Raw genomic sequence first — 25,012 nt, 5'->3', positions numbered from 1 at the left:
TGTCTTATGTTGTGTTGTTCTGTCTTGTACTGTTATGTCCGGTACTCACTGCGTGCAGATCAAACACACCTAGAGAATACACATCATACTAAGTGCTTTGATTACAATGTTTTGTATTTCTTAGAACTTAGGTTGAGTCTAACTCAAATCCTACAAAATCAGTTTGTAGAGTGAAAAAATATACCTCACTTATAAATTCATTACCGCACAGTACCTCATCTAACCACCCACCTCCGGTAATGGTGTAGGGTGGTCCAACAAGTCTTGGATAGAATATGATACAATTTTAAAATTTAAATTGGATCTAATTCAACTTAAGACCAGCTGCAATGGGTGTTGAATATTGCTATGTTGAAAGCAGGATTCAACATGTGGGTAGTCTCCATTGGTGTGTTGAATGATGATGTGATGAAAGAGAGGTTGAATGAATTCAACAAGTTTAATCTGACGCCAGAGGGACACTTGTCACGCTTCGGTTGGCCAGAAACGGTGCGTGCAACACACGCGGGGACAGCAGCGCGTGAAGCTACAGGAGGTGGAGAGAGAATCTGTTTTGTGGATAACATGGGACACGTGTTCGGTGCTGATTGGTTGTCCGGATTCTTATCATTTTAATTATTAAACCTCAATTATTTCGGTGTAAATTAATTTTTTTTTTAAAAAAATTACCAAAATTCATGATTTTTTTTTCTTTATAAATAGAGACTTGGTTCATTTGATTTGGACATAGGAAAAAAAAAACCAAGTTTTTCACTATCTTAATCTTATTATTATCTTTCTATTAGCAAACTAAGTGAAGTTTTAATCTTATTTTTAGTGAAATGGATCCCAATAATAACCATTTCAACACCCAAAATTATTCTAATTACCCATTTAACTACGAAAATCCCAACAATTATCAAAACCCAAATCAATTTTTCAACCAACGTCCTCAAAACATACCTAATTTTGGTTTTACACCAAATTTCAACCAGTCATCCTCTGTTCCAAACTTTCATCCATATTATGGATCTATGATGAGATATCCATCTCAAACACCCCCGTTTAATGGTTATATGCCAATGGAGAATGAAAATTTTCCTAGTGTTGGTGCATCTTAATTTCCTGAATTTTCAACACAAATAACTCCTGGTGGCATGGCAGTTGCTAATGAAGTCACTCCAAATCCAGAAGATTCAACTCCTAAGAGCAAGAAAAGTAAGGAACCAGCATGGAACACTGCACAAAATTTGGTGTTAATTAGTGCGTGGATCAAATATGGAACAAGCAATGTTGTCGGGAGAAACCAGAGAGGTGAAATATATTGGGGTAAAATTGCTGAGAATTGTAATGAGTATTGCTCATTCGATTCTCCGTGTGATCTAGTTGCATGCCGAAACCATTTTAATTATATGAGCAAAGTAATAAATAAATGGAATGATGCTTATGAAGGCGCTAAGCGTTTGCAAGGAAGCGGTTGGTCGGAAGATGATGTTTTGGCAAAAGCGCAGGAATTATTTGCATGTGGGAAGAATGTTCAATTTACTTTAAAAGAAGAACGGCACGCTCTCCGTGATCAACCACGTTATGGTAGTCAAGTAGGAGGAAATGTTGGCTCAGGAAGTAGTGGATCTAAGAGATCTCACGAGGACTCTGTAGGATCTAGTGCTCGTCTAATGGGTAGGGAGGCAGCTAAAAAAAAAGGTAAAAAGAAAAGCAAGGACGCTGCTTTGTAGGAGGTGGAAAAGGAGTGGGTTGAATTCAAACAAATCAAGATGCAAGAGATTGAACAATTGAAAGAGTTCACCTTGGTGCAACAGGAGAAAAACAAATTGAAGAAAATGAAACTGTATGTAAAGTTAAGTTCCGAAGAGTATCTCGATGACCAAAAGAAAGAGCTGTTGGAAAAGTTGGAGCGTGAGCTGTTTGGAAATTAATTTCAATCAAATATTTGTTTGTATTCGGTCAAAATTGGCAGTGTTGTCTAGTCCCCAATGTTTGCTTTAATAATTGTCAGTGTTGTATAGTCCTTAGTGATTGCTTTATTATCCCCATTGATAGTCACCAATGTTGTCTAGTCCCCTGTGACTTATTTCACATACCATTTGCTTTAATAATTATCCCCATTGTGTGCCCATTATTTCACATACTATTTGCTTTTGGAGTGCTTCAAGCTTGATTTAAAATCATCCGTGAACCAGCTCGCTTGTGGGACATAGCCGATTTGGGTATCATCATGAGGTCATGCATCATATTACATAATATGATTGTTGAGGATGAACGAGATACATATGCTCAACGTTACAAATTCAAATAACCATTCATTTGTTCCCACCATATGGTTTGCTGAACCCAGAGTCAAGAAACCATACCTCTTTTTTTAGCACTACTGCTCAAATTAGCTTAGCCATGAAAAATATCTCTTCCGGCCATCAATGGACCTCCGTCGAAGAAAAAATTAAACCAACTTAGATGGAGGAAACGTTATGGTTGTGGCAGCACGTGAATGAGTCAAATGAGAAGAAGGTGCATGTGAAGGGAGGAAACAAAAGGGAGATTTGAAACACATCAAAGGAGAAGAGAAACACCACAAAGGGGATCTAAAATCACTATGGGTCGTCAACCCCGCTAGGGGAAAACCCTAGAAGACCGACACAAACATGCTATAAGGTCAAAACAACTATAAACCATTGTTGTCAAAATCCCGACTTAAATCTTAAAATTTTGAATTTTGCGACTGACTTAAATCTATAGTAGAATTCCAAAATAGGCAAAATCCATCGATTTTGATTGCGATTTCTTATAAAGTAAGTTATATAATGACTATATATCATTTATAACATATATTTAATATACTTTTTTTTTGTAAAATTCATCGATTTTGATTGCGATTTTAAATTTTTTTATATCGATTCTACAAAAGTAGTTGAGTAAAATCCTTCGATTTTGGTTGCGATTTTACGATTGTCGATTTTGCTCTTCTGTTTTGACTTGAAGCAAAATCCCGATTTTGACAACCTTGCTATAAACCATCTTTTTTGTTTGGGAACTGCTGCTATAAAACCAATTATAAATTTCATTTGCAATTATATTTACCTATTAACATTTAAATATATCGTTTATCCTTACACATTTTGAAGAAGAAAAGATTTTGGTAACTAAGAAAGTTTCATTTAATTTTATTCTCTATCACCAAAGATAATATTTCTAATTGAATAATTAAATATATAGAAATCATAGAACCAAGTGTGTTTCCAATCACCTAACATATAATATTTTTTGAAAAATCATATGATTAATAATTAAAAATCAGATAAGATGATAAAATGAAATCAGACATAAATGAAATGGACATTATTTTCTTGTCATTTTTACTTCTTTGTTTGTCTATCAATATCAAACTGTTGAACAAATGATTCTGTGCTTTGCCCCCGTTAGGACATAAAATATGGACAGTTTAAAAAAAAAAAAAAATCATCGAGAAATGAACATCTCATAGATATATAACCATATTTATTCCAACTTGAGATTCTGATTTACAAAGGCAAGTTAGATATCCACCTAGTGAACATGGCAAAACATTGCTCAGGAGTGTACTCAGGAGCTGTATGTCCTGAACCCTGCAATTAATTAAGCAAAAATTAATATAATGAATTTGCATAATCCCTTTATAGACAATTAAATATTTCACCAAATTGAGTGTTATTCTTAAAAGAACAAAATAGAACATTTGTTATTTAATCAGCGATGTTCTTACCTTCACGGTTGCAAAAGTCATTCGATTCGAGTATGTCCTTGTGTATCTGCATGAAAGGAAATTGTTGATTTAGATTAGGATACAAGGTGTCTTATTATGTTCTAGGCACTAAATGAAATACATATAAAAAATTATAGAAAAATAGGATTGGAAGAAAGAGTGAATAGACAAATTAGTTGTCGAAATTATAAATAACTGTCAAAATAGTCTATGATTTTTGCGAACTGGCAAATACATTCTTGAAATTACAAAGTATTAGTCTAAATAGTTAATCTGTTAACTTTTATCATTAGAGACTATGACGCGAACTGTTAAGTGAATACACACTCCCTTCACGTTGATTACACATCATTGCCACCAAACCATAGACTACTTCGCCTATGAAATTTAGGGTTCTTAGGGCCAAATTTTCCAATAATTAGTCTTGCACAATTGCAATTACTAACAACTTATCTCTATGATGACCCAAATTTCCTAGGAAAATTAGTCCCTAATGAACTGAAATTGATGTGGGAACAATGTTCAGTGTAACATGTTCAGTAACATACAACTTCATAGCCTCTAACAGAAGAAGTTAACAAAAAGGTCATTTTGAAAGACATTTTACAATTTTTGGGATAAATTGTCTAATTCTAAAAAATGAAGGACTATTTTGACTGGTGCACCATTTACATATTTAAATTTGATGCTTACCCTCCCACTTGACCATTTACAAACCATGGCCTCCAATCATCTACAATGGAGTAGTTTAGATTCCTAATCCAAGCTTGAGTAGACATGAAAGGAACAACTGCATCATGATCTCCACTGCCAACAACACATCAATTGTCATAACAAATCAGCTAGCCTTAATGTCATCAAGAAAGCTAGAAGAAAACGATTCTCGCTCTTCAAAAGTGGACAATTCACTTTAGAGTGTAAAACAAGTATTCTTAACTGTGATGAATAAATTTGTTGATGTTACCGGGACATGCATAGTAATTTTATGAATGTATTCAAATATTAACCATTGATTTTCTTATTAACAGTTGAGATTACTTTCTTCACCTTCTGTTCTAAAGTTCTACATTGCATGTTAAAAGTTCTGATAGGTAAAATTCTCAACTACATTGCTTTATAAACACCTATGCTCTTCAGTCCACTGAGGCCCTGTTCAACTAAGAACAAAACTGTGACGACTTACACAAGAACTAAAGCGGTCAAAACTTCAGAAAAATGGAGCAGCGGACTTGAGGTTGGGACATTGGTGCTACATGGGGGGCCTAAGCCACAAATGATAGCTGGTAAGCCCTTAGGCCCCTTAGCCCCGACTTGGGGCAACTGTTCCAGTACACCAAGAAGTCTAACATTGCTTCAAAATTGAAATTAAGAGTAATTTATACAAACCACTCCACTAACCAAGGCGTCTTTCAACTAACGGCGAAACCGCGAGGGCTTACAGCAGACCCAAAGTGAAAAATACCTCATAAAAACGGTGCAATAGACCTGAGTTCTGACCAACTTCTAAAGAAAAACGCTCACTTTAGATGAGCTTAATCCAAGAAAAACACTACATACATATGGTGACAACACGAGTTTAAAAAAGAAAAAAACTACATTAAAAGAGAAAATCTTCACCTGTAAATCAAAGAGCGGTATCCTTTTTTGCTTAGATTTACATGAAACTCAAAGCTACCAAGGATCTCATTCTCAAAATCATTAGAGTAACAACGTTCCCATTTCCCTATGGTTCCCTGCAATGCTCAAAACTATGTACATCAATATGATATTGATATCCATTAGTTGTTGAGACTTCTTTGATGCATTCAACTCAAATTCAAAAACATTTGTAATGTAACATAGACTTAAGTATCTGTTTCCAGTTTGATATGAGGATTTTATAAGTTTATCATATCAAACCTCTCGAATATGCAGTGCCTTGCGAACACGCTCATCGTTAGCCCATTTTGTGCTGAGGTAAAAACTATAAAACTACAGCAATAATGAAAATGAGAAACATCACATTTGAAACATTTTATGGACAAAAATTATGCGTTAAGTTATGAAAAGTTTACTTGGCAGTTTAGTTCGGGCACTGTGAGACGAGAAATAAGAGATTCCTTCAACTCCTGAGTCAAAGATCTTCTCCACAGACGTGGATCATCGTCACAAAAGCGATCCAAAATGTGGAACAGATCAAGTCCTGAAAGGCACTGATGATAAGAAGAAATAATAGTTTAACAATATGGCAAACAATTAACATCTTAACTATCATGATTAACATGCTTACAGACACCATCTTTACCAGTCTCTCATTTCTCTTCCCTTATTATTTTCTTTGTTCTACTTCATTTTTGTTTTCTCTCTTCTTATCTTTTTCTTCTAATGTGACTATGTCCATGATTAAGTAGCTACTGTTGAAAATGTTACTCTTCCTAAAGACCACCCCAAAACTTTAGTATCATCTTAATAATAGGTATAATTGGAATGGTTTACTTGCCTCATCATAGGATTGGAGATCTCTTAAACACAACTCATTTCTGGAATCTACATCAACATACTCTCTTTTACAGTTTCTCTGCAGTGACTGTTGCCAATAGATAACAGTAGACCATCAAGTAAAACACATCATCATTGTAACCAACAGGAAAGTACAATGTATGTATAGCTTTACTGAAGAATAATAAGGATAATAATACCGCGTAGAGTTCATCAGAAATGATTCCCATTCCATGAGTAAATGGGATTTGATAATTTTTTTCTCTGTGTGTTGTTATAGGGTTCCCTAGCAGATATCCCTGAAAATATTGAGACTGGTTTAGGCTTCATAATGCATATAACAAGATCGATGGAACAAAGGTATTTTGGGTTTCAAAATCCCTATTTAGATTTTTTGTTCATCGGTAATAGAAGCAACTGACAGAGATGATGGTTTGAAACCTTGAGATTTATCAATGGTTGGAGACCTTTTTCATTTCCTGTTAATCAAAGAAATGGAAAAAGATCAATCGCTTTGAAGTCTTTACGCTCTGGTTTTTAGGGGAAGGGGACACTGATAATCCGAATCAAGTCAGTTTATACTAAATTTTTGCTTTGCTTTGCTTATTGCCATAGGAGAATGCAAATAATCAATTTATTAGAGTGAGGGGGACTAATTAAAATGATTTAGAAAATTTCAGCCTCATTGTAATTATAATTATAAAGAAATTTAGCATTACTTAAAGATTAATCCATCTGAAATATTGAGCATTTTAGGATTTCTAACCATTTGAAATTTCTTGAAGAATGGCTGGGACAGGAATGCCTGAGTATGAATCAGCTCCAATGTAGAATTCATTTGAAAGAAATTCAGAGTGATCGATCAGCCACTATACAATACAGATAATTGTTTCAGCTGATAAGAAAATGATCGAATTTTGAGTCATAGTTAGGAGATGATTCTCCTAAAGTAAATATTAAACAAAGAGAAATAGGAAAGCGTGACAAGAAATATGACAACGGTAACATAGTCCAGTTTTCGTAAATGAAGATCATAGTCGGCCTTCATCATGAGAAAAATTAACACACAGTCTTTAGTCGCAGCAACTATTCTCCATTTTCTCCTGGAGCGCTCTTGTATGTCTTGTGCATAGAGTTGCGGTGTTGAATAAATTTTTTAGCAGTTTCAAAGAAAAAGTCTGAAGATGTGGAAGAAACTCTATCGAGCACGTCAGTGCCCTTCTGCACCCTAGTTAGCATAATGAACTTACCTTCCTAAGAAATTGAAGAGTATGGTGAACTAGTTTCCAGTCGCTCCGATGATCCGTGACATTTTTTGCATATGAGAAACCAGTTCCAAGTGGCAAATCTACAAAAATAATGCTGCATAGCTGACCAAAAGATCATTAACATTACTACCGGTAAATCACCTTCCAATAATGAAATCATGAAAATAAACATATTAAGAATGAATATTTAGACTTGTACAGCTATCTCAACAAAAACTATATACATATTATAATCACATGACATGACTTATATAAATCATAGTTCTTATTGGTACAAATTTTGTATTAACTTAAATGAAATCAATGTTGAATTATTTAGGTGTTATCAACACCTTTGTCCATGACTGTGGCCTCAAGACCAAACTAGGCACGCTCCCGTCGTACTCCTTGATTTCAAATGCAATTGGACCTATTAACATTCAATTGATGATGACAAAGTCACTCTATGAATGTTGTTGAGTGGATCAATTTCAGTAGGATCAATTCTACTGATAAGCTAAACCAAACACAAGAAAATAGCCAAATCATGGTTATCACATCGAGATTCATATCGTGAATGAGAAGAACTATTTTGTGGACTGTCAGTTGAATCTTATTATATATTTTTTTGGTAAAAACAAGTGACAGAGTTAAATTATAACCTAATAAAAGAAAAGTGATGGACTATACAAGATGAAAAAAAAAGAAAAGTGACCGACTAAACTAAGGTTAGGTAGCTATTCATTTGAATGAATCGAGATCATCATAGTCAATCGGGATACAACATAATAAATCAGGAATCAATATAAGATTCAATTCCAAAATAGATATACATTATGGTTCGTATTGATTAGAAAATTGGTGCCCACATTTCACTGCAAAATGAATCTGCATGATACAAAATCTATACTAACTGGCTATTATATGATTGTATTTAAATCTGATAAATGTAACATGTTTGATTTTTTACTCCAAATGCAGCCACATCTACAATTGAACATCTGCTTCAAATCATGATTCATATTTTCAATAGTGACCTTAGTACACTATTTGAAACTATCTAAAAAGGATGCAGATGATAACCTCTCGCAATTCGACTCACAAATGCTTATGTTAGAAGAAGATAAGCTCAAATAAGATAATTTAAACACATCATTTTGTGACTATAAAAACAATACATGTGTTTTATACATATCCAATTATGTATTAACAAACTGTCAAAATCAAGATTCACAAAAAATAAAGTTGTGATTTGAAAATTACCTATTTGATAGGCAAGTCCAGAAAAAGAAGAACAGCCAGGACCACCAGTTAACCAAAGCATAAGAGGATCTTTCTGAGGATCATTTTCTGATTTGATAAAATAGTAGAATACTTGCATGTCATCATCTGTTTCCCCTAACCCCACGTACCTATCAAATATATGAACACACAACTACATTACTTGACACACTGCAAGAGTCTCATCGAATTTCAGTGTAAAATTATTGTATATCAACAAATGATTGAGTTCAAGCGGTTAATGAACTACACTAATGATGAATTGTTCAGAAGAACCCGAGTTGAATCCTACATGAAACACTTTTTAGTCAGACCTTACTTACCACCGACGAACTATGCATTACTATGTCAACACAAAAAAAAAAAAAAAAAAATTAATTCTTTTTAAATTGAGTTTAACTCTTTCTTGCTAAACTAAACCTTGAGGAGTGTCATTCTTTATAAACTATTAAATTAAACAAGTTATCTAAACTAATTAAATTAAAGTTTAATGTCCTAAAATAGAAAAGAAAAAAAAAAGTGAATTTGTAACAGAAAATGGAATGGTTAAGATTGCTGACCCAGTTTCAAGTTCAAAAGGTAGTGGCCCTTGAAAACCAGGAAGTTGTTCAACCTTTGAGCCATAAGCTTCAATATGAGTTAACATATTCAAACTAAATAGTCCAAGAGCTAGTAGTATCTGACAACAACAATAGTGAAGTGAATTATGAGAAGGAGGAGCCATCATGTTCATCTTTGCAAGCTTCAACTAATTTCTATGACTCTTTAAATTATAAGTGCAATGATTGAGTTGAACATAATTTTTGAGGATTCATCATTCTTGAGCATTAAAGAGTTAAATTTTTCATCCACACAATTATATATTTTTTATTGAAAAAAAACAATTATAAATTTTCAACCACACAATCATAAAAACAGTTAAATAAGTTTTTATTCCTTATAAATATATAATTTCTTTGGATTTATATTAGTTCACTCTCAAGTGTCAACCTCCTTGCTTGCTTGAAGTAGAAAGTGCATTATTAATTGAGCAAATGATGCATCAATTACGACAAAATATGTATGCTTATTTCATACTTCACAATTTTTTTCAGGTGTTGACTTCATTAAGACTTATTTTCTTCTAATCAGATAATAATCGTTTAAGAACATTAAGCACATCTCATGTGGCATATTAAAATGACGTACAACTGGTGAAGTTCATTAAGCACATCCAAATAGTTGTTTTAAAATCCGGACAAGTCAAACCGGAAAATTGGGGATAGACGGGTTTATTTACTTATAAAGTTTATTTATAAGTTAACCTAAGTAGCTTATATTTATTTATATCAATATTTCTCTTGTACTCTTAATTGAAAATAAAATAAAATATTCATTAAATATATCACTTTTATATCATTTCATATTCAAAGTTTAGTTCAACCGTTAATTTTTTAAAGGGAAATGTTAACTTATGCCCTTGGGACATAAGTTAAGAAAACCAAATATAAAAAGTTTTTCTTGAAACTTATGCATTCAATGCATTAAAAGTTGCAAAAGTTATATTTTCAATAAAAAAATTATTTTTAATTTCCATTTAAAGTTCCTTAACTTGTGCGCTTAGGACACAAGTTAACATGACCCTTTTTTAAAAAGTCTTATTAACCGGTGCTCCAAAGCACCGGCTAAGAACTTAAAGTAAAAAAATACGTAAAAGATAGTAAGATTTGTATTGAAAATAACACCTTATCAACTTTCAAAAAGTATATCACACAATTTCCAAGGTAATGTTTCTTTTTATAATTCATTAACAAGGTCCCCAAAGAACAAAGAACTTGTTAACATTTCTCTTTTTCAAATAGTAGAAATTCAGTTAACTAACTCATTCAATGTAAACTAAACTAATTTATCAACTATTATCATTAAACACATTTGTCAAAAGCTAGCTTATCGGTTAAATTTAAATTAAAAATCGCAAAGGTACGTGTAATCGGTAATCACAATTACCAATTCCTTCTTTTTATCCTCTCAATCACAAATACAAACACGAATTCAAAACAATGATGATAAGATAAGTAGTAATAAGTAATCAATGATTAGGCATAGATAAGGCCTATGACTCAAACACAGACCATATACCTTATCTGCTCCCTTCCTATCATTATTGACTTTCATTAGAAAACGACCAACCCGCAGTGAAACCTTAACCAAATTTTTTACTGTTTATTGAAACCTTAAAACAACAAATTTTGAAGGTTAAGGTTTTTTTTTTTACTGTTTTCTGAAACCTTAAACAATCCAAATCCATAATCTTTTCCTTTTTCTCATCTTTTTGTTTTTATTATCTTCCCCTTACATGAACTCTATCTCTGAAACTCATAAACTTCTTCTAGACAACCCCAATTGCCTCAATTTTAAGAACAAACTCAAGATTCATAGATTGAAGAGAAAAGACAAGAATTTTGGTGTTTATTACTAGCTTGTGTTTCAGCAAGTTTCTCAAATTTTCTTCAATAGATTAAACATGTCACCATGTGTAAAGAGATTGGGAAAATGGGTTTCTTTGGTTTCAAGGAGGGGTTTGTCAACTTCCATTGTTCAGAAGGATGCTGCTGCTGAGAATGGTGTTAAATCATTGAACCTTTATTCTGCTATTAATCAAGCTCTTCATATTGCTTTGGACACTGATCCTCGGTGAGTTTCATTCATTTCTTTTTCTTTATCAGGATTTTTTAATGTTATTGCTATCTCGTCGCGACATTAAGGTTTTTGATGTCTCTGCGACTTGATTGAAGTTGCATTAGCTGTATTTGACTTCAATTTTTCGCAATATCAAAGATGTGATACAAAACAAAACTTAGGAATCTACTTTTGCTTAAATGTATCATTGTTACAAACTGTTTTGAATTGTTATACTAGGTGAGTGCTGATAAATATCTGGCAAGTGTACCAAAAATATATCGAAGTAATAAAATTTATAAGTTCGTATCCACAGGGACTGTTTCAATTTCTACTCGGCAAAGACGTTAAAATTAAGGATGTATTAAATTTATAGGGTTGCCCTAGGCAGTTGGATTAAGTGCTAAAATAATAAATTGCAAGTAAATACAAATGGTTGGAAGTTATATAGAAAACACATGATTAAGCCGGTGAATCCGCTATTGCTCTATATGACTAGTTTACCTCTCTTTACTCTCAATTGCTATTCATTCTTTACGACAAATTAACTAGGTGGTTTTGATCAATCTCTTGACTCAAAACCCTTTCCTAAGTTATAACCCTATTAATCTCTTAACCAGATTGAATAACTGCGGAAGCTATGTTGGAACGTTAATTTATATGTCATAACTCTCAATTTCCTATCTCTAGGTTCCTAGTGTTGAGTTAAACAGAATTATTATTTCAGGATTAAAAGCTAGGGCTAGTAGTCATTCAATTCCTAAGATCAATTCATGTAATTGCAAGAAGCTAGGGTTAATAGTCATACAAACAATCATATGAAAAGCAATGAACACAAATAATTCTGAATAAAGACTGAATAATATTGATAATAAAGAGAGTTCAACTACTGGTTCATATATTACAATAGGTTCATCATGGCTTAATCAAAGGAAATTAGCTAGACATGATCAAAGGGATAAACAACATAGTAAAAGAAAATAAACCGATAGAGTTCCGTCGTTGTCGGCGTTGCTCCTCAAATTATATCCAATGGTGCTGTTGTTGAAGTTCTTCTATGTTCATGTGCCTTTCCCTCTCTCGTGAATGCATGCGGCTTCTTTTTTCCAAACCGTGATCCAGCAAAACGTGAATGCCTCTACTGTGTTGTGCGGCTGCTTCTTATATAACCTTTGTAACCTATTTTCCCTTTTCTTGCTCCAAAAGCTATTCCTTTTTCAATTGCTGTAAGTGGACCTTACTACTTTTCTTTATTCCATGTCTATCAACAACTTGGTGGCCCATCTCTTTTAGTTCTAGCTCTTACCATCCTTTTGTTTTATTCACACCACCAAAAACACTTGCTCACGTCCCATTAATTCATACGTGGCAGCAACTTCATTCAATCATCGTGGCACGTTTCGTGGTTCATCGTGCCACGAAATTTCCAGAAAGTATCAGTGAATTCCACATCCTTGCAACGTGCCACGATCCTTGCTCAACGTGGCACGATTCTTAGGCAAATTTCTATCTTTTCATCAATTTCTTCTTTTGAGCTCTTGTTCCGTTTTTGATCTGATCTCACCATGAATTACAAGTAGTTGACTCTCTAAACATTACAAAAAGGACACAAATATGACTAAAAAACTAGTAATGACGTACTGTCATCAAGTGCTAAGGTGGACCAGTGGTCCACCGTGGATGTAAGTGGTCCACTGTGGACCAGTACTTAAAATTACCACAAATTCTAAAGACGATTGATGATACTCTTCAGATGACCCTCCTTTTACGACTATGAGAGTGACCTGATTGATGTCGGTTCAATACGAGTTACATAATTATTTTATGTTATTTTAATTGAATTGATATCAGTTAAGTCACTATCTGAATCGTAAAAATGACGAGGTCCATTAACCTTTATTACGAAATTTCGATGACTAGTTGGAGTTTTAAACAATTTTGAAGTATTGATCCACGGTAGACCACTTTTGAAGGTAATCCATATAAGAATATGTCTGTTATGTTATTGTTACAAAACTTAGGAATCTAATTCCCCTTTACTGTGTCATTTGCAATGTGCCCTTTTTAGTCTGAAAGGTGACATAATATTCCAACCGTGAGATCACAGAAAAGTTTAGGGGGAAACAAACATCTTTTCTATATATTTTAGTCCTTCTACTTTATGTTTGTCAAAACTTAAGCTTTATGTTTAGATTAGGGGATTATATTAGGGATGTGGTTCTATACAAGATTGAATACTGAAGATTACAAATAGTTAATAGTAACTCCAAAGTCTCAACACACCTTTGTGTAAAACATTTTAAAATTTAAGTCTTAGAATTTGGGTTGGACCTAACTCAACCAGCCATACAAAACCGCCTTATAAGGTGAAGACTGCCCAAGCTTTATATAACAAATGGAATGCGGCAATTAGGTGGCTAGGGGCGGAATTCTTTTCAGTGCGATTAAAGCTGAATTTCTAGAGAGGTTTGATACCATCTTAGAATTTGGGTTGACCTAACTCCATTCTAAAACTTAGACCATATTTCTAGGCGTAGAGGGACTAAAACCTCCCCCTTAAATGAGTCTGCAATGAAGGCAACCCATATGCCGCAATTAGACGGCTAGCGGCGCACTGTAATTAAGGTGGAATTTCCAATACAAAGGTTGCAACCGGAAGCTATATATTTGAGTTCATCAGTGGAAAACACTTCTAATGTTTTCATATATTACACTTCTTAATGGAGCTTAAGCATGTTTGTACAGTGTTATGAATCTGTTCTGTTTGTGTTAGTATGAATTCAATTGATGAACTGAAATTTATCTGAAGTGTCTGTGACTCTGTGTTACATAGTTCTTTTCAGTTACATTATAAGCTTTTTCCATTATCTTCAAATTTATCAATGAGAAACAGTGAATATATCGCAATGCATCCTTATAAGTATCGCTTATTTGATTCCAAATTTGCCAATATAAGTATCCTCTGTACATCCTTATATTCTCCTTTTGCATTTCATCGCAGTGCTTATGTTTTTGGAGAAGATGTAGGCTTTGGTGGTGTGTTCCGTTGCACAACTGGATTAGCAGACCGATTTGGTAAAAATAGGGTTTTCAATACTCCTCTTTGTGAGCAGGTATATGATAATGCATTTCATGCTTCCTTTGTGTTAGTAAAACAACTCTGGTTAAAAATAAACAGATATGAAAAATGAAAATTAAAAACACACAAGGAATATTAAAACCTCGTTAAAAAAATCTCACAGAGTTTGATATTGTGTTTCTTCTTTTTATTGGTAAATAAATATCTTTTTAAACATTTCTATGATTAGTATATCCTAATCAGTAATTTCAAAAATTGACATTGAATTGCTACTCACAGGGTATCGTTGGCTTTGGAATTGGTCTGGCAGCTATGGTGAGTCTAAGACGTTATAATAATTCACTTCTTGTTTTACCGACAAACCTTACTGCAATCTGATATAATCTATTTTTCTTTTATATATCAGAATTTAAGAGGCTTGCTTATATGTTTTCATGGCAGGGAAATCGAGCCATAGCTGAAATCCAGTTTGCAGATTACATTTTTCCTGCTTTTGATCAGGCATGCTCTCTTTATAAGGTTTTGGTTAGGCATAGTTGATGCGTGCGTTTTTAATCTGTAATTGACTAATTTCAGTTTCTAGATTGTCAATGAAGCTGCTAAGTTTAGATATCGGAGCGGAAACCAATTTAATTGTGGCGGTAAAGCTCTTTCAGTTGCATTATAAGCTGTTTCCGTTACGTCAAATTTATAGATCAGACATTTTTACTTGTGTTAAAAACTTTTTCACATTCTTGTAGGTTTAACAATTAGAACCCCTTATGGAGCTGTTGGCCATGGTGGACATTACCACTCTCAATCTCCTGAGGCTTTCTTCTGTCATGTTCCTGGTATCAAAGTATGGTGTTTTCATTTGGATTTCAATCTGTTATTTACAACCTCATTTTTTGGTACTTTTGTTTGTTGTTTCACTTTTCCAAATGATTAAGCTGCTTACAATGTCGTGTTTGATAGTTCTATAGACGATATAATTGTTTAAACTTTTAAGGTAAGCAAGAGTTGAACATGCGTGCACAATAGCTTGATCATCAAAGTAGGAATATCAGGGCTCTGTTTGGTTAAACATCTTAATTAAGATCTTTTGCTAATAAGCGTTTATCATATAAGCTCTCATGTCTAAGATATTTTTAAAACGAAAGATAAAATAAAGTCATACTGTTTTAAATTAAGATGACTTCGAATTAGCAAGTGGTCTATGAATACGTAGTTGGAAGATTTTGAAGGACTTGAAGTAATATTTTAATAAAATTAGATACAGACCATATCATATTAGTAACATTACTAACATAGATATAACATAGATAATAGAATAATAATGTTTACCTTTAAGATTTATGAGAACTGAGATGCTGGGTAACGAGAGAATTAGGAGTGGTAGAGAGCAAGGATGAGAGAAATTACATCTAGTACTAAGTTGGCTTGTTTATGATGTTGATTTTGCTTATCTTCGTAATTGATTCTTTTTTCTCCGCAAATGCCTCAAGAATGTTTTTGGTATAGGTTGTCATCCCTCGAAGTCCAAAGGAAGCAAAAGGGTTATTGCTATCTTGCATACGAGATCCGAATCCTATTGTATTTTTCGAACCAAAGGTTGAATTCTTATATTCAACTAAAATAACGTTAATGAATCGTGTACACAGAATTATAGTATGTGACTTTTACAGTTTCAATCATGTGTTTTATTTTTTTCAGTGGCTTTATCGTTTGGCCGTTGAAGAAGTACCGGAGGATGATTACATGTTGCCTTTATCTGAAGCTGAGGTACCCAAAAAGTCTCAGTGAAGAAGAAAAAGAGGTTCTGCATAACATTTTCGATACATTGTTGTGTTGAATTATTACTCTGTACTCACGCAGGTGATTCGAGAAGGAAGCGATATTACACTTGTTGGATGGGGAGCTCAATTGTCTATTATGGAACAAGCTTGTCTTGATGCTGAAAAAGTGAGTGCCTGTTGCTTTGAATCAGAAAGTGTTAGAACATGTAATCTGCATTGCATCATATTTGTATATCAGAAACGATATTTTGACACATGTTAGACAACAAATCTCGTAAATAATTTTGATGGTTAATGCAGTTCAAATACATGGTTAATTATATCTTGTGATGGTTAATGAATATGCCAAGGTGTTGCAACTCATTAATCATCCATTAAACATAATTAACAACAATTTTGAACGTCATCAACCACGGTTTTCAGGTGTTTAAATATACATGGTATTTATAAACCACAATTTGTAATTGCAGTTTGACATTACAATTTTTCCATTTCCCTGGGAATATATTACTATAGTTGAGAGGATTAGATCCATGTCTAGAAATCTAGAGGTCTCAACTGAATTGAAATTGTAATTTTATTACGAAATTTTGCAGGAGGGAATTTCTTGTGAATTGATAGATCTGAAGACACTAATTCCTTGGGATAAAGAAACTGTGGAGGCATCAGTAAAAAAGACAGGAAGACTTCTTGTGAGTAAATATTTTTTAGAATGAATACCGAAACCTGGGTCGGTATTAACTTACATGATGCATTCAATGTATTGTGTAGATTAGTCATGAAGCTCCGGTGACCGGAGGATTTGGTGCTGAAATCTCAGCTTCCATTCTTGAACGCTGCTTCTCAAGGGTATGAATCCAACTTTTAGCTCATAACTTCAAGTAAAAATTCTTTAGGGCATAGTTTATGTTTTGGTACACAAAAGTGTCTCACATTGATTGAGAATCAAGGATTAATGTAGTTTTAAACACTCACTGTCCTCAACCTGCCGAGGTGCCGTTATAAATCTGTGACAGCATACACAAAACCCAAACGGTTCTGGTACACCAAAAAATCTCAAATTGCTTGAGAATTGAGGCTAAGTTTAGTTTACAAACACCAATATCTATTTGAATAGCCAAATATATTGACATGATGGGAGTTAGGATCACTGATTTGATAATTATAAATCTGTGGTTACAAGAGAATATGAGTGTAAGCACACGACCCATAAAGATACGGTCTCATTTACAGATTTTGTTCTTTCCACGTCTACTCTAACAAATGAGTGATGTTCATCTTCATTCATCTTGTCAACTCATTAAATTCATCTTTACCAATTTGGAAAAGCAAGGAAGAATTCATTAGAGTCGAGAAACATAGTTGAAAAGCATACACAATGCATACTTTTCAATGTTTTATTATAAATCATATTATGACCATTATGTGTCAGTTCAGTGATACGAGTAAAATAACAATCGGTACCACTTTAATTAATAATAGTACCCCTTTTCCTAATATAAAAGACATGTCTGAAGCCTGTTTTCCTCTTTTGTGATACAGTTAGAGGCCCCTGTAGCAAGAGTTTGTGGTCTTGACACTCCTTTTCCTCTCGTTTTCGAACCCTTCTACATGCCAACCAAGAATAAGGTGACTTCTTTGTTTATCTTAATTTTCTTGTATTTATATGCAGCATGGTAAAGAGTTGTCTTGACTGATGCAAATGTCATTCATTTGATCATGCAGATATTGGATGCAATTAAATCAACTGTCAACTACTAATGTGTTTAACTACATTGTGACTTGGGAGGAAATTCATTCATTGTAGCTTCTTCTCCCAATGTGAAACAAAAAGGTCAACAAAATAATAATGACCATATAATGTAATAGTAATGTGAAGTGTCACCATTATGAATGCTCCTATGTGCCCTATATTGATGAGCCAAACATTATGACGGGGAACTGGGTTTAGTGTCCATGTTCTGAGTTTTACAATGATGATGATGATGATAATCTTTGTCCCTTTTCCATGCTTTGGTTGTTGTTAGGTTTCAACATCTAACTTTCATTAAAATGCTTAATTTCAATTCACACAAAAATTGAAAATACATTTGTGATAATTTTGTAGGAGGTATTGAGCTTGAATTTTCATAATCACAATAGCCAATATTCTATATTGACTTAACACATTTTAAGTGATTTATCAAGTGATTTATCTATTCACTAATTTACCTAATAACTTAAAGGTCGAAATAAAAAGATCACTGTGAGAAACTAATCATGTTTGATCATGTCAATGCTAAGTTCAAAATGCAATTCAATTACCAAAATTAACCTATGTTGTCAATCGTAGCGCTACCATTGCAAAAGGAGAATTTTTCAATGATAGTGTATTTTTCATCAAGAATAGTTTATAGACATGTCATAAGCTCTCTCGGTAAGCTCGATCTCCCATACAATCACACAAGTGCTTATGCCAATACATTAACTCAAATAAAGGTTTTATATCCCAAATCTCTTATTATACTCCAAGACCAAATCCTCAATAACACATAATAATTCCCAAATTATTACAACAATATCTCAAAAAAGTCACCTCATTCTGCATTCAAAAGCAGAAAAACAGTGGCTCATATGGAACCTGTCTCTTACTCGCCATCCCAAAGTTCTTCAGTTGTCTTGTACCCTGGAGATGTCTTGCTAACATATTGTGTTCCTGAAACTACTCTTTCCTGCATCGATATTTTTCATTTGGCATATAGTCCTTTGCACATAGACAAAAATATCATACTCGTCTAGAAATGAAAATGTTGTATAAAAAATTTAAAACTTGTTACCATCCAACGATATAAATGATCATAAGATTGCATGAAATGATTTACCTGCTTAAACTCATTGAAGTTAGCTAGCAAATCTTCTGGTATAGACCAGTCAAATAGATCAATGTTTTCCTTGATCCTCGCAGTATTTGTGCTCTTTGGAAGTACACTGTGACCCATTTGTAGTCCCCATCGAAGGGCTATTTGTGCTGGAGTCTTCCCTAACTTCGCAGCAGTCGTGTGCAGAACTGGATTTTTAAGAATATTACTCTTAGGTCCTTTACCTAGTGGTGAATAACCCTGAATATGAGAATTCGTTGGGATAAGAACTTGGTTGTCAAATCGGGTTACTTTCCGAGTCGTCTTATTATGAATCATAATTTATAGTACTGATAATAATATGCGATACATTACTAGAAAGAAGTATGATATCTTTAAGTAAAAATAAGTGACATAGCTAAATGTGAAAGAGAAGTGGTTGACTACACTAAGTTTTGATACTGATTCATTGAAAGGTATCAGGACTCATCTTAGTGAATCGGGATTCAATATGAAATTCATGTCCGAAATAGTTAAATACTAGAGATTCGTACTAATTGGGTTCAATTTTCTATCGAATCGAGATACGATTTGTAAGTATGATAAGATACAAGACATGAAATTTGCATACTCACAGATAAGTGCACTCCCTTGGATTTACAGAAAGCATGTAAATTCGGTTGCTGCAATGAAGGATGCAATTCAACTTGGTTAACAGCTGGAGGAACATGTGCCACATCCAGCAGATCCTGAAGCTTCTTTACAGAGAAATTGCTGACTCCTATAGCTCGAGCCTTGCCGGAATCGTAGAGTGTCTCCATTGCTTTCCATGTGCTTGGTATGTCGGGTTTGGTAAGATGTCCATTTTTCATGCTGACTGGAAAGTGTATCTATAAGAATATATAAACATATTACAAACATAATACGATCTGATTGAGGAGGAACTTAATTTCGTTGTCATTTACACACAAGGTAGAGATCAAGATAGTCGAGCTGCAAATCGCGTAAAGTTCTACCAAATGCCTTAGGGACGTCTTCTGGCAAGTGATCGGTATTCCTAAAATATGTGCAAATTAATAGTACCTAGTTCAGAAAAAGAGACAGAGTGGCAGACTAAACGGTCTAGTGGGAGATGCTTTATTCACAGTAGATACAAGGAAAATGAAAGAAAAGTAATCATTGAGTTGTTTAAGAAGTAAATATAAAAAGAACAAACCATAGCTTGGATGTGATCCACATCTCTTCACGCTTAACTACTCCATTAGCAAACAACTTCTTCAAGGCATCACCAATCTACTCATTAAATTTAAAAAATGTTAATGGATAGAAACACTACCACAATGGTGTATCAGCAAAAAGAGAATCAAAACTGTAACGATTTCAAATTCAAATTCTGCAATCAACATATTGAATAATTTTTTGACTAAAACATACTGAATGATGATCTGCAATCAACTGAATGTTAGTTTAAAAGGAAGAAGATGAAAAGTGTCAAATAGCCGCAGAAGACTGAAAAAAGATGATGGTGATCTGTCCTGTGAGAACGCATGAGTGGCAACAGTGGTGGATAATGCTCAAGTGTGACGGTAACGGTTTCCGGTACGGCGGCATTGAGTCTTCGCGGTGGAACGAAATGTGTCTGCGGCATGTTAGCACTCCGACGCTCAAGTCAGTAATGGAAATGAGAAAGAGTGTGGAGAAAGTGTTGTGAAAAGTGAATCGTACCTTGAGGGTGAAGCAAGTCCACCCTTATATAGGCGCGTGTCGGGTATAACCGACTTCGGGTTATGCGGTGTGTGATTAGGGACTGTTAGAGGACACGTGTAGGGTGATCCTCGCGCGGGGGCGTGCTTACTATGGCACAGTGCACTTAAACTGGCATGCTCCCTCAGGCGCGGAGCCTTAAAGTGGTGTAAGTTATGCCACGTGTTAACGTGTGGTTGGTCTTCTGACCAGTTCAGAACAGATGGACACAAACACGAAAATCTGGCACGATATTGACACTGACATGTCAACAACAATAATAATTTGATAAAATAGAATAATTAAACGTAACCACAGGGGTCAGTGTTGGTGCTACATAGCATGTATTCCAATTTCACTTGGGGGGTTGAAGATGAGTTTTTGACTTATAGTTGCTTTTCAGTAGTATCTTAAGTAGAAAAAGGCCTTTATAAGTGGTTATGGAGAAGAAAGATAAGAGAGTTTTTATAAATGTACATACATAGAACCTCATTTCAACCTATGCAAGAAGCTGTTAGTTATAATTATTGCAGGACATTTTCAAATGCACTTCCATAAAAGCTCTTGTTGAAAAGTTCAATCAAACTAGCTCTGCTTGAAGGTTGATACTATGAAGCACGGACACCTCTTAAGATTAGGCGGCATCCGACACCTCTATGACACTCGTACGACACATGTTGGACAATTAAGACCGGTGTCATAATACTTTTAGTTACATTCATCGTGTACTAGAAAAACATGAAATCAATACAGATTATCCATGTGGCACATGACTATGATGATGATAAATTAAGGTCATAGATAGGACTAATGATACATAACACCTCACCTCCTTTTCATTGCCATAATATTGAGCACAATCTATATGCCGATATCCAACCTACATTAACATAATAACAATTCCGAAACCATAATATAAATCATTTCATAAATTTTACAATAATAATAGTAATAATACAAAGAAAACATGATGAAAGAAAAGAATGGAATGAAAAATTAGAAAAAAAACAAAGAAACAAACATTGACAGCAGTGGAAATTGCATCATAGACAACACCAGGTGCAGCAAGCCAGGTGCCTAAACCAATAGAAGGTATCTTAGCTCCTGTGTTTAACTCAAAGAATCTCAGGTCCTCACTTCCCATTTTCCACTCTGATGACTGAACAAAACTCAACCTCAGACTCAGACCAGAGGGAGAGACCAAGAAAGTCAATTGAGGTACGCAAGTTAATAGTTTCTACTCCCTCCGTCCCGTAATAGATGACCCATTTGAAATTTTTTAATTTTGATCTAACTTACTTTGACCGTATTTTTCTACTAATATACAAAGATAAATAATATCATAGATGTCGTTAGATTCGTCTCGATGAGTATTTTCAAAATATCAAATTTTCATAATTTTTTCTAATATATTATTCAAGATATTTAAGTTCAAAGTTATGCATTGACATGCGTAATAAGGTCAATTGTGTCAAGTATTGAGGGACGGAGGGAGTATTATTTTTCCAAGGGTATGTTAACTTGGGCCCTTAAAAAAAAGCAATTTTGCATTGGATATAGTATTTTAATTTTTAAGAAGTTGATTGTACGACTTTTGATACTTATATTTTTATAATGAGTTCCTTAGCAACATGTGTCCTTGAAGGCATAAATTAACATTTGCCCTTTTCTAAATGTACTCCCTCCGTTTCAAAATGAGTGTCGCTTTAGCCAAAAAAATTTGTTTTAAAATGAATGTCACTTTCAGTTTCCAATGCAATAATAACTTTTTCTTTTCAATTGTACCCTCCAATTAATATTTTGCACACTACTTCCAAAGTATTACTTTTAAAACTAACCAATAGTTAATAAGGATAATTTGATAAAATAACCATTCTCTTCATTTTAATCATTGCATTTTTTAATATGTTTGTAAACACCTAAAACGACACTTATTTTAAAACGGAGGGAGTATAAAATGCCGACCGCCAAGTTGTTGGAGTTGATGAATAAATATTTAACTCAAATATCATAAAAACTTTGTTTAACTCTATGTAGCACCAACACTTTTAACCAAAAACTGTGTGCTATATGACACTTGTCTGTACTCTGTAGGGCATCGATTAAATACTCACACTTGTTATTACATTTAACTAATTTAATTAAATTACTTGTCAATACAATATTACTTTTCAATACAAAAATGTCCCTTTTCAATACAATATTACTTTTCAATACAAAAATGTCACTTTTTAATTAAATTACTCTGAAAAAAAAGTCCTAAAATAACTGAGTCATTTCATTTTTCAATATAATATTAATTACTTTTTTTTCTTTATAACTCTAATTAATATTACTTTCATCATTCCTAATTCAATATATTTCATTTTACAATTATGATAGTGGAGAATGCATCAATACTTAACAAGTGCAATTAAAACTATTTTTCTCTCTCCTGCATTTATACATTTTTCTTAATACGTGTGAAATGAGCTTTTTGCTCAGTTAATCCGGGACGGAGGGAGTATTGTCTAGAAATATCAAGTATATGTGTCGTATTCAATTATTGTTAAAGTGTTTCATATAATCTTTGAAGTGTTTCATTTTTGTTGTAGCTTTTTTAACAGATAATATTTAAAACAAAAACTTCAAAAGAAAATTTGTTTAAATAACTTGTCGTAAACAAATTGTTTTAAGTATTTCATTCTTTGCCTGTTAATTCTGTTGGATAATAAAATTTCAAGAAAAAAATACTTAAAATGTGAAGCTATATGAGTTGTTTCTCATAAAAATCATTGTCAAGAGATAATTTCTTTTTGTGAAAAATACAATCTCTAACAATAAAAATTTAAATTACTAAATGTGATTAATTACTCTTTAATTAATAATTTTTTTTTGAATAAGCTAAAATGAAATTTATTCAAAACGTAAAGAATCACATCTAGCACAAGGAATGCTAGGCTAGGATACTTAAAAGCAACGTACAAAGGAAAAATGTGCCGTATATATACGAAACACTCAAACAAACACCCATACATCAAATGCAAATTTCTAAAAACAAACCAAAAACAACCTCCATTGAGGGCCCCGAAACCAATAAAAACTAAAACCCCAAAACCACAAGTCTAACCGACCTCCAAAATAACCATCAAACCTACCCAAAAAAAAAAAAATTTGTGCAACCGCACCTTGCTTCTCTTCTGCAGCTCAACGCATTTGAGCACAGGTAAAATCACCACCTATAAAACACATAGCTCAATTCTTGAAACAAGCTACACTGTCTAACATCCATGTATTTGAGAAAGTCCATCAACAACAAACTCATAGAAGAAAACCCACAAAAAACATAACCACCACTAGCCACCACAAGTACAACCACAAAAACGAACATCACCATCACCAAAACTACCATTAACCACCACAAAAACCATCATTACTCCACACCTAAAACCAGCACCAGCCACCACGTGCATCACCACCAAAAACCAACACCAGCCACCACGAGCACCACCACCAAAAACCACCACTTTACATTCACTCTTTAATTAATAATAAGTTGGTCGGTAATAGTTTCAACTATTTTTTAATAAGACTTTACCAAAAAAAAACTATTTTTAATAAGTTCTCATTCAAACCCCACTAACGGGCAAAAAGAAACGGTCGACTCTGGTTTTCTAGTGAGAGAAACTTCAACTTCTCTCTAAACTTTCTTTCTCCTTCTTTCATCGGAGAGAGATGATTTTAGGTCATTTTTAACCTGAAATCATCCCTCAACATCTTTTTTACTCTTTTCTTTCAATCTAAATAAGTGGTTTTCACATATATTAAGTTTTTCCTTTTGTGTTTCTGTGATTTCGTCGTCTAATTGCGGCGTTGTGTTGTTAGTCGTCTTGTGCGGCGTTTAATTTTGCATCTTGTTGTGGTGTTTGCTTAGTTTCTATTGAAAGATAGACATCAGTCAATTACAAATTCAATCACTAATTTAGGCGTAACGTTGCAGATCCTGAATCATGATTATTTCGGTGACTTATATTTTATCATATTGTTTGTAGACATTTTGTCGTTGTGTGTTATTAACTTGGATGTTGTGAGTTTGTTCGCAGATTCATACTCTACGTTTTAAACTATGTTTGTATCTGATGTGATGTACTCTATCAATTTGAATGAATGAATATTGTTTTGTTTTTTGTAAAAAAAAA

At 33.6% G+C, this 25,012-nt stretch overlaps 3 protein-coding genes and 1 pseudogene across 5 annotated transcripts; 2 read left to right on the top strand and 2 right to left on the bottom strand.

The window, feature by feature from the left end:
- The first annotated feature begins 711 nt into the window (after positions 1-711).
- LOC146926868 (uncharacterized) lies at positions 712-2,126 on the top strand (annotated as a pseudogene).
- Positions 2,127-3,318: 1,192 nt separating this feature from the next.
- Positions 3,319-9,540, bottom strand: LOC146926867 (serine carboxypeptidase-like 11). 2 transcript variants are annotated; one of them, XM_085700316.1, is made up of 14 exons: positions 9,303-9,540; positions 8,725-8,873; positions 7,815-7,891; positions 7,465-7,584; positions 6,981-7,083; positions 6,656-6,693; positions 6,415-6,513; positions 6,216-6,302; positions 5,791-5,928; positions 5,636-5,707; positions 5,354-5,469; positions 4,430-4,543; positions 3,737-3,782; positions 3,319-3,599 (listed from the first exon to the last, which is right to left on the bottom strand). In XM_085700316.1, the coding sequence occupies exons 1-14, from the start codon at positions 9,473-9,475 to the stop codon at positions 3,516-3,518; spliced, it is 1,416 nt and encodes a 471-aa protein (XP_085556442.1). In that variant the 5' UTR covers positions 9,476-9,540; the 3' UTR covers positions 3,319-3,515. The 2 variants fall into 2 exon arrangements, with proteins under 2 accessions (XP_085556442.1, XP_085556443.1); XM_085700317.1 differs by lacking the exons at positions 6,656-6,693; positions 6,981-7,083.
- A 1,507-nt stretch (positions 9,541-11,047) lies between these two features.
- LOC146926866 (2-oxoisovalerate dehydrogenase subunit beta 1, mitochondrial) lies at positions 11,048-18,262 on the top strand. Its single transcript, XM_085700321.1, has 13 exons — positions 11,048-11,415; positions 14,402-14,513; positions 14,759-14,794; positions 14,921-14,980; positions 15,063-15,120; positions 15,220-15,317; positions 15,980-16,069; positions 16,172-16,240; positions 16,334-16,420; positions 16,851-16,946; positions 17,026-17,103; positions 17,797-17,883; positions 17,980-18,262. The coding sequence occupies exons 1-13, from the start codon at positions 11,246-11,248 to the stop codon at positions 18,013-18,015; spliced, it is 1,077 nt and encodes a 358-aa protein (XP_085556447.1). The 5' UTR covers positions 11,048-11,245; the 3' UTR covers positions 18,016-18,262.
- Positions 18,263-18,638: 376 nt separating this feature from the next.
- LOC146926865 (aldo-keto reductase family 4 member C10-like) lies at positions 18,639-22,045 on the bottom strand. Of its 2 annotated transcripts, none has more exons than XM_085700313.1 (7): positions 21,856-22,045; positions 21,664-21,714; positions 20,308-20,384; positions 20,061-20,148; positions 19,727-19,981; positions 19,116-19,352; positions 18,639-18,965 (listed from the first exon to the last, which is right to left on the bottom strand). In XM_085700313.1, the coding sequence occupies exons 1-7, from the start codon at positions 21,976-21,978 to the stop codon at positions 18,882-18,884; spliced, it is 915 nt and encodes a 304-aa protein (XP_085556439.1). In that variant the 5' UTR covers positions 21,979-22,045; the 3' UTR covers positions 18,639-18,881. The 2 variants fall into 2 exon arrangements, with proteins under 2 accessions (XP_085556439.1, XP_085556440.1); XM_085700314.1 differs by having other exon boundaries at positions 20,314-20,384.
- Between the last annotated feature and the right edge of the window lie 2,967 nt (positions 22,046-25,012).

Source organism: Medicago sativa, chromosome 4 (genome assembly GCF_051527215.1).
Source record: "Medicago sativa cultivar Bolivia chromosome 4, Bolivia_mono, whole genome shotgun sequence".
Taxonomy (NCBI): Eukaryota; Viridiplantae; Streptophyta; class Magnoliopsida; order Fabales; family Fabaceae; genus Medicago; species Medicago sativa.
The sequence above is the reverse complement of the archived record's forward strand: the minus strand, read 5'-3'. Positions and strand labels throughout refer to the sequence as shown.

Bases quoted from the DNA above. Each gene is read 5' to 3' on its own strand.
- LOC146926867 (XM_085700316.1), bottom strand. From the start codon at position 9,475: ATGAACATGATGGCTCCTCCTTCTCATAATTCACTTCACTATTGTTGT. The intron at 5,470-5,635 runs GTTTGATATGAT...TGAGCATTGCAG, and splicing joins AGGCACTGCATATTCGAGAG to GGAACCATAGGGAAATGGGA. The intron at 3,600-3,736 runs GTAAGAACATCG...AATTAATTGCAG, and splicing joins TGACTTTTGCAACCGTGAAG to GGTTCAGGACATACAGCTCC.
- LOC146926866 (XM_085700321.1), top strand. From the start codon at position 11,246: ATGTCACCATGTGTAAAGAGATTGGGAAAATGGGTTTCTTTGGTTTCA. The intron at 11,416-14,401 runs GTGAGTTTCATT...ATTTCATCGCAG, and splicing joins GCTTTGGACACTGATCCTCG to TGCTTATGTTTTTGGAGAAG. The intron at 14,981-15,062 runs GCATGCTCTCTT...TTCAGTTTCTAG, and splicing joins TTTTTCCTGCTTTTGATCAG to ATTGTCAATGAAGCTGCTAA.
- LOC146926865 (XM_085700313.1), bottom strand. From the start codon at position 21,978: ATGGGAAGTGAGGACCTGAGATTCTTTGAGTTAAACACAGGAGCTAAG. The intron at 19,982-20,060 runs GTGTGTAAATGA...ATATTCTTATAG, and splicing joins ACTATCTTGATCTCTACCTT to ATACACTTTCCAGTCAGCAT. The intron at 19,353-19,726 runs GTGAGTATGCAA...TCTCATATTCAG, and splicing joins CCAAGGGAGTGCACTTATCT to GGTTATTCACCACTAGGTAA.